Genomic DNA, 16,302 nt, shown 5'->3' with positions numbered 1-16,302 from the left:
CCTAGATCGACCCAACGATCTCTCAAGGAGCAGGGTACAAGGACAGAGGATGCCACCTATTTGGAAGTAACGAAACGGAATGAACCGCAGATCCGAGCAAGTAATTCAAATTCTTCCCCAATTCTTCGGTCTGAGAATGGCATAAAGAATCTCCGTGGGAAAATTGCTGAATCTGATAATGGTCATGTCAAAGTAACTGATGGGGTTAAAATCGATATGAATGATATTGAAGATGAAATTGAATATTGGAATTCTGCTCTGGTTTGCTATGTGTTAGGGGCCAATCCTCCCCTCAGTGTTTTTGAAGGATTTGCTAAGAGAGTTTGGCAGGATAAAGGCATAGACAAAATTGGGGTGTTAACACATGGAGTGTTCATTCTTAGGTTCAGAGATGTGAAGGTAAGGGACTCTATTTCGAATGGAGGATACATGTTTTTTGATAAAAAACCTGTTATCATGAAACCTTGGGATGCTTATACAGATTTCAAAGAAAAGAACATTAGCTCAGTTCCTATATGGTTATAGTTTCATGGATTAGACTTGAAGTATTGGGGAGAGAAAGCTCTATTCAAGATAGTGGGACAGATAGGGACTCCTCTGATGATGGATTCCATTACCCAAAATAGAGAGAGATTAACTTTCCCTCGGGTTTTGGTTGAAGTGGAGATGCATCAAGCATTTCCTGAGGTGATTTCTTTCACAAATGAAATTCACCAGGAAGTTATGCTTACTGTCAAATATGAATGGCTTCCAGTTTTTTGTGGGAAGTGTCATGGTATTGGACACTATACTACCAGCTGAAGAAAGGCAGAAGAAGTTAGGAAAGAATGGGTTGTTAAGAAAAAAGATACATAGCTGCATCACTTGGAAGCGCAAGGACAGGATAAGGATAAGGAATTTGAGCCAGTTAAAAAAGGAAGGACAATGATTAAAGAAGGAACAAAGGCACCAGTAATAACAAACATGTTTCAAACACTTGAGGAAACAGGAGAATGTTCAAAATCTGAACCAGAGGGAGTGAACAGGAAGGGAGGGGGAGATCCTCCTAAGTAACATGGATAGGATCATGAGCTGGAATGTCAGGGGGATCAATAATCGCCACAAACAGGAAGAGGTAAAATGATTGATATACTCAATGAAGGTGGGATTAGTTGGTCTCCTTGAAACCAAGATACAGACTCAAAGTTTGGGTTCTGTATTTGTAAATATGTTTAGAGAATGGTGTCTTTCAACAAATAATGATTGGCATAAAGGGGGTAGAATTATGATTAGCTGGAACCCGGGGGTGTTTACTGTCAATATACTTCAATATACAAGTCAATTAATGCATCTTGAAGTTACTACAATGGCTGGTAAGGAATGTTTTCTGGTTACTTTTGTTTATGCACTGAATGAGGAGCAGGGCCGAATCTCACTTTGGAATGATCTAAAAGATATAGCATTGAAGGGGTCTGATCCTTGGATCATTTTAGGGGATTTTAATGATATTCTTAGTGTTGAAGAAAGAATTGGGGGTCAAAGAACAAAAATTTCTGGTTCATTTAAAGAGTGCGTAGAATTCTGTCAGGTTGAGGATGTAAAGTATACAGGTTCTTTCTATACTTGGAACAACAAACAGAACATGGAGACTAGGATCTATTCTAAAATAGATAGGGTGTTAGCAAACCAAGGTTGGTTGGACAAATTTCCTAATGCAGAGGTGGTTTTCTTGGCTGAAGGTATGTTTCATCACTGTCTATCCGCCTGGAGTGGAGGGAAAGAAACCATTTCGGTACTTCAGAATGTGGGAAAATATGCCAGATTTTAAGAAGAGATTAGAAGCAACATGGCAGATCCAGGTTGATGGTGCTCCAATGTTTCAACTTACACAGAAATTAAAAGAGGTGAAGAAGCTAATGAAAGGGATAAATAAAATGGAGTTTGGGGATATTCATTCACTACATGCCAAGAGATTTCAGACTCTAATGGACTGTCAAGCTGCGTTACAGTTAAAACCTCATGATCTTATTCTAATTTCTAAGGAGAAAGAAGCCAGAACCTTATACAGTGAAGCACATAGCAACTATATATAATTTCTTAAACAGAAAGCTAAACTACATTGGATGATGGAAGGAGATGATAACATATCTTTTTTTCACTCTAGTATACGACAGAGAACGGCTATAAACAGGATACATTCAATTAAAGATATGAATGGTGTATGGATTGACACACCAGGAGGAGTAGTTAAAGCTTTCTTGCAGTTTTATTATAGTCTCTTGGGGAGTAAAATGGACAACACGAAATCTGTTAAGGCTTCTGTAATGTTGCAAGGTTCGAAAATATCAACAAGCCATACCAGTTCACTAACAGCAGCTTTTTCCAAAGAGGAAGTGAAGAATGTCATGTTTGGGATTCCTGGCAACAAATCCCCAGGTCCTGATGGCTTTAGCATTTTTTTCTTTCAAGATAACTAGGCAGTGGTTGGTGATAAAGTCAGTAAAGCTATTTGATCATTTTTGCACTCAAGGAAACTGTTAAAAGAAATCAATGCCACAACACTGACTTTGATTCCTAAAGGGAAATGTCCTGAATCTGTTATGGATTTTCGTCCCATAGCCTGCTGCAATGTAGTATACAAAACAGCCTCCAAACTAATATGTTCAAGATTGAGGAAGGTACTCCCAGATCTTATAGCTCAAAATCAAAGTGGGTTTGTTCAAGGTAGATATATTGCATATAATATAATGATTTGCCAGGATTTGATCAAGCATTATGATAGGAATTCTAAACCAAAATGCTTGATTAAAATTGATCTAAGGAAAGCATATGATACAATAGAGTGGGATTTTATTGAGGAAATGCTATATGCTTTCAAATTCCCTCTTACATTTGTGCAGCTGGTTATGATCTGCGTGAGAACACCATAGTTTAGCCTTATGTTCAATGGGTCATTGAATGGTTTCTTTGAAGCTAAACGAGGGCTTAGGCAAGGGGATCCCTTATCTCCTCTATTGTTTGTCTTAGGGATGGAATATCTTTCCAGAATCTTGGTGAAAATTGGAGAAACAGAAGGATTTAAGTTTCATGACAGGTGTGGTTCTCTTAGACTAAACCACCTTTGTTTTGCCAATGATATCTTGCTCTTCTATCATGGAGACTTCAAATCGATCTACCTTATGTTACAAGGTCTGAAACTGTTTTCACAAACTTCTGGTTTATTTCCAAGTGACTCGAAATCAGCACTCTACTGTAGTAATATGGAGGAATCGGAGGTTCAAAGAATAATTGCATCATCAGGTTTTACCAGGAGTCAACTACCTTTTAAATATCTGGGGATTCCTATCTGTGCTAAGAGGATTTCAGCAAAAGAGTGTGACATCTTACTTGAAAAAATGACCATCAGAATTCGAAGCTGGAGCACCAGGAATCTGTCATATGCCGGCAGAGTAATTTTGGTGAATTCAGTATTGATGTCCATTCATACTTACTGGGCTCAAATCATGATTCTTCCATCAAAGTTATTGCATCAAATCAACTCAATTTGCAGACATTTTCTATGGAAAGGAATGGCTGATTCTACTAGCTCAGGACAAGTTTCTTGGGATGAAGTTTGTAGATCAAAAGCTGAAGGAGGTCTAGGCTTTAGGAGAATAAAAGATTGGAATGAAGCAGCTATTGGTAAATATGTTTGGGCAATAACTTCAAAGAAGGATTCTTTATGGATTCGATGGATACATGTTGTGTATATAGGTGATGGAGATTGGTGGGGCTATAAAGCCCCGGTGGGAAGTAGTTGGTATTGGAAGCAAGTTGTTAAAGTCAAAGAGAAGTTCAAAGAGATTAACTTGACTCAGTTCTGTCCTAATGGAGTTTATAGGCCAGCTGATGGTTACAAAGCTCTTGTTCTGCATCATCAGAAAGTATCCTGGTACAGAGAAGTTTGGAATAGAACCATCATACCAAAGCATCGCTTCATCTTATGGCTTGCGGTTCTAGATAGGCTACAAGTGAAAGATAGGCTATTTAGATTCAACATAGCTACTGATTATCTTTGTCTTATCTGTGGTAGAAACAGAGAAACAAGAGAACATGTTTTCTTTGATCGTCATTTGAGCTCTTCTTGCTTGAGGAAAATCCAAAGCTGGCTGGAATGGAAGACAGCAGCTTCCACTATACATAAGCTACCGAGGTGGATTGCTAAAGCCAAGTTATCTCATTTCAGGAAACAAGTCTTTTTGGTGGCGTTGGAAGCTATGATATCTCAGATTTGGTGGTGTAGAAATGAGGCTCTATGGAAGCAAAAAGTTTATACAGCAAATATAGTTGTTCAAAGGATTCAATATACTGTAAAGGCCAGAATTAGAAGTATAATGCCCAACAAAATTCAGTTGACAGATAGAATATGGTTTGAAGGCTTGTTTTCACACAAAAACGAGTGGGAAACAAATGGTAAGAAGGGATAGAGTTGTCATTTTTGAATTCCCGTAACCCTGTACCCAGCCTCAGTAAAACAGACTTAACATTGGTACCATTAGAAAGCTAATTAATTTTCCTACAACTTTTGTGAAATAATGTTTTCCCTATAACGCAACGAAAACAGATCATAACCCAGCCCCAAGTCACAGGACCCTAGAGTTACGAGAATAACATAACTTCCTTTATTAGCCATGGACAGCCACGGAAGCAAGGAGTGAAATTAGTGTGCTTTCAATTATCAAAGCGACTGATTGCCTAAGGAAAATTATTATTTGATTTTATTTTTTTGATTTAGGGGAAAATAAAGGAAAATGATAATTACCTTTTCCTTAGTTAGGTTTTGGTGATTAGGAAATTTAAATAGAAAATAATAAAGAGCTTGAAGGCTCATTTGGCTTGGTGGCTGCCGTGTGCTTAGAGAGAATGGAGAGGGAGAGCTCATGAGTTCTAGAGAGAGAGGCAGAGAAGAAAAACATGAAAGAGAATAGAAAAGAGGAGAAGGCCAAGGATAGTGATCTTAATGTATGGGTTGAGGTTCATAGTTTTATTTTTCTTTGTTTTTCTCTCTTCTTCTTAATTCTAAGCATGGAAAAATGATGATGATGGTAGGTTTGGATTTTTTGTTACAAGATTATTGGAGGCTATGGTTTGAAATCCCTAGGGTATGTATTTGGGTTCATAGTGATGTTGTTATTTTCTACCTATTCTTGAATCTAAGATTTTTTTTTTTCTTTTCTTTTGTGTGGTGTATTCGAAATCGGGGGGGAGGGTATTTGATCATGGTGGTGGCCATTGTTTGGATCCTTGAGTGATAGCAAGAGAGGTAATGGAATCCTTGCCTTATGGTGGATGTTCTTGTCACTTTGGTTGTTGTTTTTTTTTTTCATGAAGATATTGATTTTGAATGTTGGGATGAGGTTTTATTTTGAAATTGTGGTTTATGGCATTATTCTATTGTTGTGGCTATGAGGAATATGCATATTGATTAGGTATGAGTAATTCTTTGAGGGATTTCCTATGAAGTGTATATGGCCTAAGTGTGTGAGCTCTATGATTTTATGTGTTTGAGTATGCTTGGGCGTGTGGTGTATATATGCGAGCATGAATAGAAATTTTTGGTCATGCATGAATTATGGGTTCTTATGGTTATGTTTTCATGGTTGTTTTAAATCTAATAATTTATGTAACAAGAATGAGAGAATGCTAATAGACACATGCTAGGGCTTAAGTTTAGTTTGGGCTATGTTATGATAATGTTGTCTTTTAAATATTCTTGTAAAATGCAAAAAGAAAATATGAGATGTTGATGATGGTCTCGACCTATAGGGTATTGATGCATGTGTTGTTTTGTTTTATTTGTTGTCACCTACACTCATTAGAAATATGCTAGGTTATTTGGTTAATTGGGAATTTGTCGTAAGTATCTTATAAATGATGATTTGATGATACATGAAAGTTTTGGTTTGAGTAATTGTTTAAAAGCATGATTTAAAGATGAACTTCATGATAGTTATGCTTGCTGATTTTTTTTTTTTTTTTTTTTGTAATTGGTGAATATGATGGTGAAACAATGTTTGATATGCTCAAGTAATGCCTTAAGATGGTGTATGAGTTTATGTTAACAAGAAGATATTTTTATTTCACATATAAATAGTGTTTTTATCAAATTAACACATGTAGATTTTTGCGTATATTTATGAAGAAAATATAGTTTTTAATCCAAGTTTGTGATTTTGAATGAATTATTAGTTGCTGGAATTTTGAGTAAAAAATGAGAAATATTTTTTAAATGAGATAAATAATGTTAGTGCATCAAATAAATTATGCACTAAGTTATGCATATGTAGAAGTGACATTTTAAAATGTAAATATGAATTTTCACAATAATATTTAACTGCAGTTTTTTTTTATTTAAATGAGAAAATATTTTCGTTTAAATTTACTTATGATCTTTTTAAACAAAATAAATAGTTGCTGAAACTTTGTGTTGTTAAGCTAAAATAATTATTTTGTTTAAAATTTAAGTGTCTTACACCTAAATACTTCAAGTCTTAAATAATATAAGTGAAAATACATTTTTCCCACACTTTAAATTATATTTTTTTTCACATTTAAACATGTAAATTTTTTATTGATTTAGAAAGGTTATTTTCTAAAAGAAACAAGAGATGTATTAAGTATTTCTAAATGACTACAAGTTTTGTTATTTTCTATGCTATTTAAAATAATAAATGAGATTATTATTTTATGAGAAATTAAGAAAAAGCTAAATGAATTATTTTATAAAGTAAATGTAATGAATTAAATAGTTTAATCAAACTTTGGGACTTAAGAAAACAAATAATTTTAATTTAATAATGTTGCTGAATTTTATTTGAAAAAGCAAGAAATAAGCATATAGGAATTATCGTTTTAAAATGTTACATTTTAACAACGCTCCCACCTATGCATGTCGCATGCAAATGCATTTTTACGTTAAAAAATATGCCTATTGTTCAAACATATGGTTTTTACTTTGTCACAATGAAGGGTTAATAGGTAGAACTATAATTATGATTTCATTTGAAAATGTGTATGTTTGGAATTATTGGGCAACTTGCACCACATGTGCATGGCCCATGCACACGTGGGGTATATGTGTTGGGCATGAGTATTTTTAGGTGATTCTAAGAGACGACATTTGATTATGATTATAGGCTCGTTGTGAGGTTTTTCTCGTTTTTGCTTTGCTCAGACCTGAGGTAAGGAAGTTAGGTAGAATTTCTATGTTTATGCTATGAAATGGTAAGACTTGTATGTTACATGTAATAATGTGCTATATATGTTTTGATGATGAATCATGTGATATGGAAAATGGAATTCTATCTTGAAATGTTATGACAAGTATAATGCAACATGTATTTCCTTTGTTTGTATGTGAAATGGATTACATGTGCTTGTGTGATGAATGAAAAGATATGGTTGCTAGCATGCTGAATGCAATGCAATAAAGGAGTTACTAAGGATATGATGTTACTCTGAGGGCAGACACACAAAGATTGTTCAAGGACCTGATATATTGTTTACCTCATAGAGAAGGTTTTACCAGCCCAGTTATACTGGTTACCTCAAGATGTGACACGGACAATAGAGGTGTCATGATCACAATGAGTATGCTTATGTTGAATGCATGAGATATATGACTATGTTTCATTTTGATTATTAAATATGAGTGTGATGATGTTATGGATTGTTCTGTTATGTTATACATGTCTTTCTTGCTTTATCTTTGATTTTTTTGTACTTCCTTACTGGGCTCTTAGCTCACCCCCATACTTTCTCCCTTTTAGGTAATAAATATGGTTTCTCTCTGGCAGGCGCTGTGATATGGGGAGTTCCAACGTCTGGGTGTGTATGGCGTGGGAGTATCATATGAACGAATAAAAAATCAACATAAGCGTCAAGTTTTAAAGAATCATGTTATGGACTTTAGTTTTAAACCTATTAGTGGGACTTGAATTTTATTTTTCTTTAAACGATGCATAAGAAAACATTATTATTATTTTAAACTATTGGGCCTAACTAGCATGTTTTATCAATGTTTCACTGAATTTCATATGTTAAATGATGAGAGACATTTTACAAAGTAATACAATAGAATTCTTTACAGTACAATTCATGGGGAGGAACACCATGTTGAATGCCATGTGTGTGTATAGCATGTGGTAGGGTAAATTCATATTTCATGTCTAAAAAACATAAATGTATGGTTGATTATCGTATGTGAGAATAATGCGAGGTAAGAAGCTATGATTGTATGTGTGTGAGCATAGCATGCATTGTGTTTGTTATGTGGTATTTTTGTTTATATTGCATGAGGTTTTGTATAATGATATGTTGTTATCAAGTTGGGGGAGACATGTCATACATAACTCTTCTTACAAGGCGTTAGCTCAACAATACTCTGTGTCGCAGGTAAAGGCAAGGCAAAAGAATGAGTATGGCATGCTCGTGACGTGGATTTCACATGTTAGTGGGAGTGTCACAGTGTTTTTTAGAGTTCTTAAAAGTATTTATGTTTTCTTAAAAAAGAAACTAGTTTTTTTTCTAATGATATTGAACAGTTTATGTTGTTTATGATATGAGGTTTAAATTTTTTGTTTTGTTTTAAACAATGAGATCTCATGCCCTATTTATTTCTGTAAATCTGTTTTAAAGGTCTTTATCATTTATTGTTTAAAATGGACTTCTTAACGTGATATCTCGAGAAATCGGGGTGTTACAATGTGTTATCAGAGTAATACGATACTATAGAGTTTGTGATAAGCCCTAACATGTAAAATTCATCGCCGAAGAACAAGCTCGACTATTTGTACTGTAAGTGGTGAATCTTACTTGTGTAAATTTTGTCTTTTAATTTTATGCGCATAGTAGTACAAGGAATAGATGCATGCTAGATAGCTAAGTTTAAGCCTTTAGCTAGAAACTTGATAGGGTTAAGCCGAAATTGATTTGAATTATTTGGAAAAAATTGTATTGAAATTTTTTCTCTCTTCAAGTTATCAAGTTTAATGTTAGCATGATTATTTTAGCCCTAAAATTCCTTATCTATAATTTGTTGGACGTGTGTATCAGGACTTAAAATATGTCCGCATCAACTAGAGCGGGTCAAAGTAGAGGTAAAGGCCGAGGTAGGACCAACGCCCAACCACCAGAACCATGGGGATGGGAGGAACGTTTCGCTGATTGGAAGAAAACATTCGAAGACAGAAGGAGAAAAATAAACGAATTAGGCACCAACTAGTACTGCCAGCACCAACAAGACTAGTGGTGCTAGAGAATAGACCACCACCAACTTTAGTGGTAGCACTTGCTGCAGACGATAGGATGGAACCACTATTTGAAAGGTTCTGAAGGCAACACCCACCTGTATTCGAGGGAAGCACTGATCTGGTCGAGCCAGAAGAGTGGATTAGTCATATGGAGAACATCCTAGACATGGTTCGAGTTCAAGAAAATGATCGTGTGGTTAGTGCTTCCTATACGCTAAGGAAGGATGCCTGCATTTGGTGGGAAGTGGTGCAACAGGCACAAAATGTGAATACTATGGATTGGGACGGGTTCAGACAAGTCTTCAAGGATAAGTACTATAATTATGCGATCTTAGCAGTAAAGATGGATGAATTTACCAAGTTGGTGCAATGGATTCTCACCATTACTGAATACACATAGAAGTTTGATCCGTTGGAAAAATTTTCCCTAGACATAGTACCTACTGATAATGTACGAGAAAATTGGTTTATGAGGGGTCTAAAATCCATTATTGTTAGAGATGTTGATATTTTTTGAGGAGCGGGTTCACATACACCCAAGTTGTAAAGATGGGTATTAGTGCTGAGAGACGTGAGGACAAAATCTAGAAAGAGAATGCTGCAAGGAGAGACGTGACGAAAGGTGGGGCAATTGCTTCCAATGATCATAAGAAGAGGGGACAAGAGCAGTTTGGAAAGTCTGGGAAAGAAAAATGTTGTAAAACTAATAGCGAGAACCGTCCTAGTGGAGGTAATTACAAGAACATTCCACAATGCCCTAAATGTACCAAACGCCATATTTGTGAATGTCAGGCAAAGACATGCAACAAGTGTGCAAAAGAAGAGCTCATCAACCGCAATTGCTCATGGTGGGGTAGACTTGAAATAAAGATGAACAGAAGAAAGATGATAATTTTTTTTCGGCCAGAGTCTTCGCTATCACTCAACTAGAGGCCAAAGCTAGTCCTTGGGTCGTATCACGTCAGATTTATATGGCCAATACCACATGTAATGTTTTGTTTGATTCAGGCATATCTCATTCTTTTATTGCTGGTAAATTGTAGATCATGTGTAACGCCCTACTTCTTTAGAGCCGTTACTAAGAGAGTTTTAAACGTGCAATTAACTCATTGATCGAGGTTTTAGGTTAACAGTGTAGCTAAACTATAATAAAAGTCAATTAATTTGAAAATGTAATCATTCATTGAAATTATAAAGCGTTATACATTTGGGATCCCAAAATTACTATTTAGAAATATTTACAGCTCAAAAATATAATTAAAGTCGACTAAACGACAAAACCTAGAATGAGACACAACATCTCCCAAAAATACCCCTGACTGTGGCAGCCAGGCAAGCCAAACATGTACACGTCGCTCCACGCTCTCCGTACTCATGGTTGGTCGACCTTTCCCTTGCTCTTACCTGCACCATAGAGCACCCGTGAGCCGAAGCCCAACAAGAAAGCTCAACACAAACAATCAACATATGCATAACTATCAATTAGCATACAACAAGGCAGCCAGCAGGCTAAACACATAGTGGCCATGCCGTCCCAGGCGCTTTCCCAGGCCATGGGTTCACGGTCTACACTGTAAGGATTTCTCAAGAATCCAAGAAGGGTCTCACCCTGGCAACTTTCACTCCGCGTGCTCAACGCCGCCCCAGGCCCTTTCCCGTACTCGGCCTCGCATTCCACGTGCTTAACACCGTTTCTGGTCCCTTGCCGTACTCAGCTTCCTACCATTCTTGGCCTTCATAGTTCTGGACCCTTGCCGTTCATTCACAAATATGCAATAAATAGCATATAATCAAAAAATACATAAACAAATACAAACATAAACAATGGGGCTACGCCCTGCAACACAATCACATAGGGTTGTGCCCTGCAAAACAATTTATAGGGCCACGCCCTGCTCTACGGGTAAAAAAGTTTTCATACATGTGTCCCAAGCATCCCAAGCACCGATATCCTGACCATTGTCCCCCTAGTCCGAGCCTCGCTGAAAACCTAGTCTAAACATACTAAGAACATCCATCCATCAAGCTCTAATCCATTAAATAACTTTGGAATGAAATTCTAGTCTCCGGGACCTTCAATTCTATCAATCCGGGTGATAAAATCCACCCCGAGCCTTAACTTTCGGATTCCCGAGCCAAGAACCTTCTCAGGGTCCAAAAACCCCTTGAGAGTCGCGGCCACAATGCCTTGTGTCGTGGCCCGCCTCAACCAGAGGCTCGGCCTCCCCTTTTTGCAAACGCTCGCCGCGGCCAAACCAAAGGGGTGCTGCGGCCCGTCCTTCATCCTGGCCTTTCATCTGTTCTAGAGGGTCGCAGCTCACCAAGACCACAACCGCAGCCCGACCCCTTCGAACCCAGAAAATCCCCCATTTTAGCAACCAAAACCCAGCCAATTAAACCTAAAATCAATCACACAACTCAATTTAATCATCATAGTAGTTCTAGAATGGTCCCAGCAACAAAACTTAACAAAAAGCTAGCTTGAAATCTCATCAAATCCCAAATTCAATCTTCAACATCAAAGACTCAAGAAAGCTAAAACTCAGTCAAGAACTACATAATTTAATGGCTAAAATTACAATTCAAAGCTTACCTTAACCTCTGCATGAATCCATAAGTTGAAACTAAGCTAATCCTCAAATCTAGAGCCCTAATTCCTTGCTTAAGCATCAATGTCTCCCTTGGTAAAGTTTAGAGAAAACAAGAGGGAAAGAAAAGGGAGATAGGGTCGGTTTATGCCAAGTTTCTGTATGTTTCTTATGCTTTGTCTTACTTAACCTAGGTCACTTAAGTTACCTCCAAGGCTCGGGGTACCACAAACGTCCCCGAGGGAAATATGGTAAATTTCCCTGACATTCCCTCCTAAATGCTCTAACTTCAAATATATCTCCAAATATTTATTTTCATAACTCGATAACCCCAATTAAATGTCTAATGCCCAGAATACCCCTTGACTTGCCTCGAGTCGGATATCGAGTCCTGTTGTGACTTCCTAGCTAAACTGCTTCCTAGGACTGTCTCGGATCGTGCATCTCAAATATATCACCACTCACACATGGTAAAGATCACCATAATCACAAATATTGCATTTATACCCTCAAGGGGCTAAAATTACAAACGTGCCCCTAATAACCAAATGGGGTCCACATGCATATTTAATTCACCTAAACATGCATTTCTAATCTCATACTCATCAAATTCACACTTTAATATAATAAATCACTTATTGCCCTCCAGGCATGCTAATCAAGGCCCGAAGCCTTATAAGCAAAATTAGGACGCTACAACTATCCCCTCCTTACATAAATTTCGTCCTCAAAATTACCTGAATAACTTGGGATACCGCTCCCGCATATCTGACTCAAGTTCCCACGTCACCTCCTCAACCTTCATGTTCCTCCATAGCACTTTCACCCAGGAAATGGTCTTCCTTCGCAAGACTTTATCCTTCCGATCGAGAATTTGAACCGGTTTCTCCTCATATGATAAGTCCTGGTCTAGCTCCAAGTTCTCATAACTAAGTACATGCGTAGAATCTGATACATACTTCCGGAGCATGGACACGTGAAAAACATCATGAACTCCTGTTAGAGCTGGAGGCATCACCAATCTGTAAGCTACCTCTCCAACCCGTTCCAGAATCTCAAAGGGGCCAACAAACCTAGGGCTCAGCTTGTCCCGAACGCTAAATGGTTTCACTCCTCTCAAGGGAGAAACCCTAAGAAACACATGATCACCTACTTGAAACTCTACACTCCTGCGTTTCAAGTCCAAGTAACTCTTCTGGCGACTTTGGGAGGCGAGCATTCAAGCTCTAATCTTTTCAATTGCCTCATTGGTCCTCTGAACCATCTTAGGACCCAAGTATCTCTTCTCACCTGTCTTATCCCAATGGATATGTGATCTGCACTTCCTCCCATATAACATCTCACACGGAGCCACTCCGATAGTCACCTGATAACTGTTGTTGTACGAAGGCTCAATCAAAGGAAGATACTTACTCCAAGATCCCCCAAAATCCAGCACACAGGCTCATAGCATATCTTCTAGTATCTAAATTGTCCTCTCATACTATTCGTTCGTGTGAGGATGATAAGCAGTACTAAACCTCAATTGCGTGTCCATAGCCTTCTGCAAGCTCTCCCAAAAATTGGAGGTGAAGGTGGGGTCCCTGTTGAACACTATGGACCTCGAAGCCCCATGAAGTCGAACAATTTCCTTCTCATACAATTCTGCATACTGCTCCACAGTATAAGTCGTCCTAACAGGCAAGAAGTGGGCAGATTTGGTATACCTATCCACGATCACCCACACTGAATCATGTTGTTGCACGGTCTTCGGAAAACCAACCACGAATTCCATGGTGATATCCTCCCACTTCCACTCTAGGACCCCTAGAGGCTACAATAACCTTGCTAGCCTATGATGTTCAGCCTTTACCTACTGAGAAGTTAAGCACTTGGCCACATAGTCCACCACTTCCCTCTTCATTCCGGACCACCAATACAAGGTTCACAAATCTTGGTACATCTTCGTCGTACCTGGATGTAAAGAATAGGGAGTGTTATGAGATTCATCCAAGATCTCTCGCTAGATACCAGAATCCTTCGGAACACAGATCCAACCCTTGTACTTCAGTAGTCCCATCTCCGAGATAGAGAAGTCCTTAGCCGCTCTGACCAAGTCACTCTCTCTAAGCCCTCTCAACTGGGGATCCTCCCCCTATGATTCCTTGATCCTCTCAAGGAGTGTAGACTGAAGAGTGATGTTGGCTAACCGACCAACAACCAATTCTATACCCGCTCTAGTCATCTCCTCAACTAACTTATTAGATATTTGCCTCGAACTGAACAATTCTCCTGGGACCTTCCAACTCGATGTATCAGCCACACCATTAGCCTTCCCAGGATGGTATAAGATATCACAATCATTATCCTTTACCAATTCTAGCCACCGTCTCTGGTGCATATTTAGATCCCTCTGAGTAAAGTAGTACTTCAAACTCTTATGGGCGGTGTAAATTTTGAACTTCTCACCATACAGATAATGTCTCCAAACCTCAAGCGCAAATACAATCTTTGACAACTCCAAATCATGCGTGGGATATCTCTGCTCGTACTCCTTTAACTGCCTCAATGCATAGGATATCACCTTTCCGGCTTGCATCAGCACACACCCTAAACCATGTCTGGAAGTATCACAATAAACCACAAACTTCTCATTGTCTGTCGGCAGACTCAATACCGGAGCGGTGATCACACCTGTATATCCATACATACTTAGTTTCTTCCTCATCAATTCAGTCAGCGATGTGGCTATCCTGGATAACCCCTCAACGAACTGTTGATAATACCCTGCTAATCCCAGAAAGCTCCTAACTTCCGGGACACTGCTCGGTCTAGGCCAGTCTCTCATTGCCTCAATCTTACTTGGGTCAACCAAAATCCCCTCCTTACTGACAATATGGCTCAGAAATGTGACTTGCAGTAGCCAAAACTCACACTTGTTGAACTTAGCATATAACCTATGCTCTCTCAATCGCTGCAATACCATGCGTAATTATTGCTCATGCTCTGTCTCTGATCGAGAATACACCAATATGTCATCAATAAACACAATCACGAACTTGTCCAAGTAGTCCTTGAAAACCCTATTCATCATATCCATAAAAGTTGTTGGGGCGTTGATTAATCCAAATGACATAACCAAGAATTCATAGTGTCCATATCTCATGCGGAAAGCAGTCTTTGGTATGTCCTCCTCTTTAATCCTTAACTGGTGATAACCTGACCAGAGATCGATCTTAGAGAACATTGTCTTCCCCTGTAACTGATCAAACAAGTCGTCGATCCTAGGTAGAGGATACTTGTTCTTAATTGTTAACTTGTTCAGCTCCCTGTAGTCAATACACATCCTAAGAGATCCATCTTTCTTCTTTGAAGAACAACATGGGAGCACCCCATGGCGAGAAACGTGGTCTGATGAATCCCAAATCCAGTAACTCCTGCAGCTGAATCTTCAATTCCTTCAACTTCGCTGGAGCAATTCTATAAGATGTCCTAGATATTGGCTCCACTGCTGGCGCCAACTCTATAACAAACTTGATCTCTCGCTGTGGCAGCAACCCTGGAAAGTCCGATGGAAATAGATCTAGAAACTCACATACTAATCTGGTCTCACTCGGTCCAACCGATACAACCCTAGAGGTATCCACAACGTTCGCTAGGAATCCTATGCAACCTTCCTGCATTAGGTCTTTAGCCTTCAGTGCTGAAATCATAGGTACTTGCGATCTACTAATTGTCCCAACAAACACAAAGGGCACCTCCCCTTTTGGTTCAAAAGTCACCATCCTGCGTTTGCAGTCAATTGTCGCCCCATACTTCGATAGCCAATCCATCCCTAGAATCATATCGAAGTTATCCATCGTTAACTCAATTAGATCAACATCCAACTCTCTACCGTCTATCTCTACTGGAAATGCTCTAATCCATCTCCTAGAGACTACTAGTTCCTCAGTCGGCAACAAAGTCTGAAATCCCCTAGCATACAACTCACTAGGTCTACAGAGCTGATTTATCACTCTAGCAGACACAAATGAATGAGTAGCCCCCGAATCAATCAATGCAGTAAAAGAAGAACCAGCACTATAAATCTGACCTGTCATGACCGTAGGGCTAGCCTCAGCCTCCGTCTGGGTCAAGGTGAATACTCTGGTAGGAGCGAGGTTGTTGCTCTGCTTCAGCTCCTCTTTCCTGGCTTATGGGAAGTCCTTCTTCAAATGATTGATACTCCCACAAATAAAGCAGCCCCTGATCCTGGACTCTCCCTGATGTCATCATCTACACCGAGGACACACTGGGAAACTCCTCCAATTGTCACCCCCGCCCTAATGGCCACTAAAAGCACCCCGTGCCCTCCTGTCCGAGCTAGGAGGAACGAAAAAATTTGGGGCCTTTATCTTCTACTCACTGGGGCAACTACCCTGACTAGATCTGGTAGAAGGAGGCATCGTCCTCCTAGCTTCGCACCT

At 38.8% G+C, this 16,302-nt stretch overlaps 1 protein-coding gene across 1 annotated transcript; it reads left to right on the top strand.

Annotated features, from left to right (window-relative positions):
* The first annotated feature begins 3,008 nt into the window (after positions 1-3,008).
* Positions 3,009-4,445, top strand: LOC133814638 (uncharacterized). Its single transcript, XM_062247572.1, has one exon. The coding sequence runs from the start codon at positions 3,009-3,011 to the stop codon at positions 4,443-4,445; it is 1,437 nt and encodes a 478-aa protein (XP_062103556.1).
* The last annotated feature ends 11,857 nt before the right edge of the window (positions 4,446-16,302 follow it).

Source organism: Humulus lupulus, chromosome 2 (genome assembly GCF_963169125.1).
Source record: "Humulus lupulus chromosome 2, drHumLupu1.1, whole genome shotgun sequence".
Lineage (NCBI taxonomy): Eukaryota > Viridiplantae > Streptophyta > Magnoliopsida > Rosales > Cannabaceae > Humulus > Humulus lupulus.
Note: the sequence above shows the minus strand (reverse complement) of the source record. Positions and strands in the feature narration are given on the sequence as shown.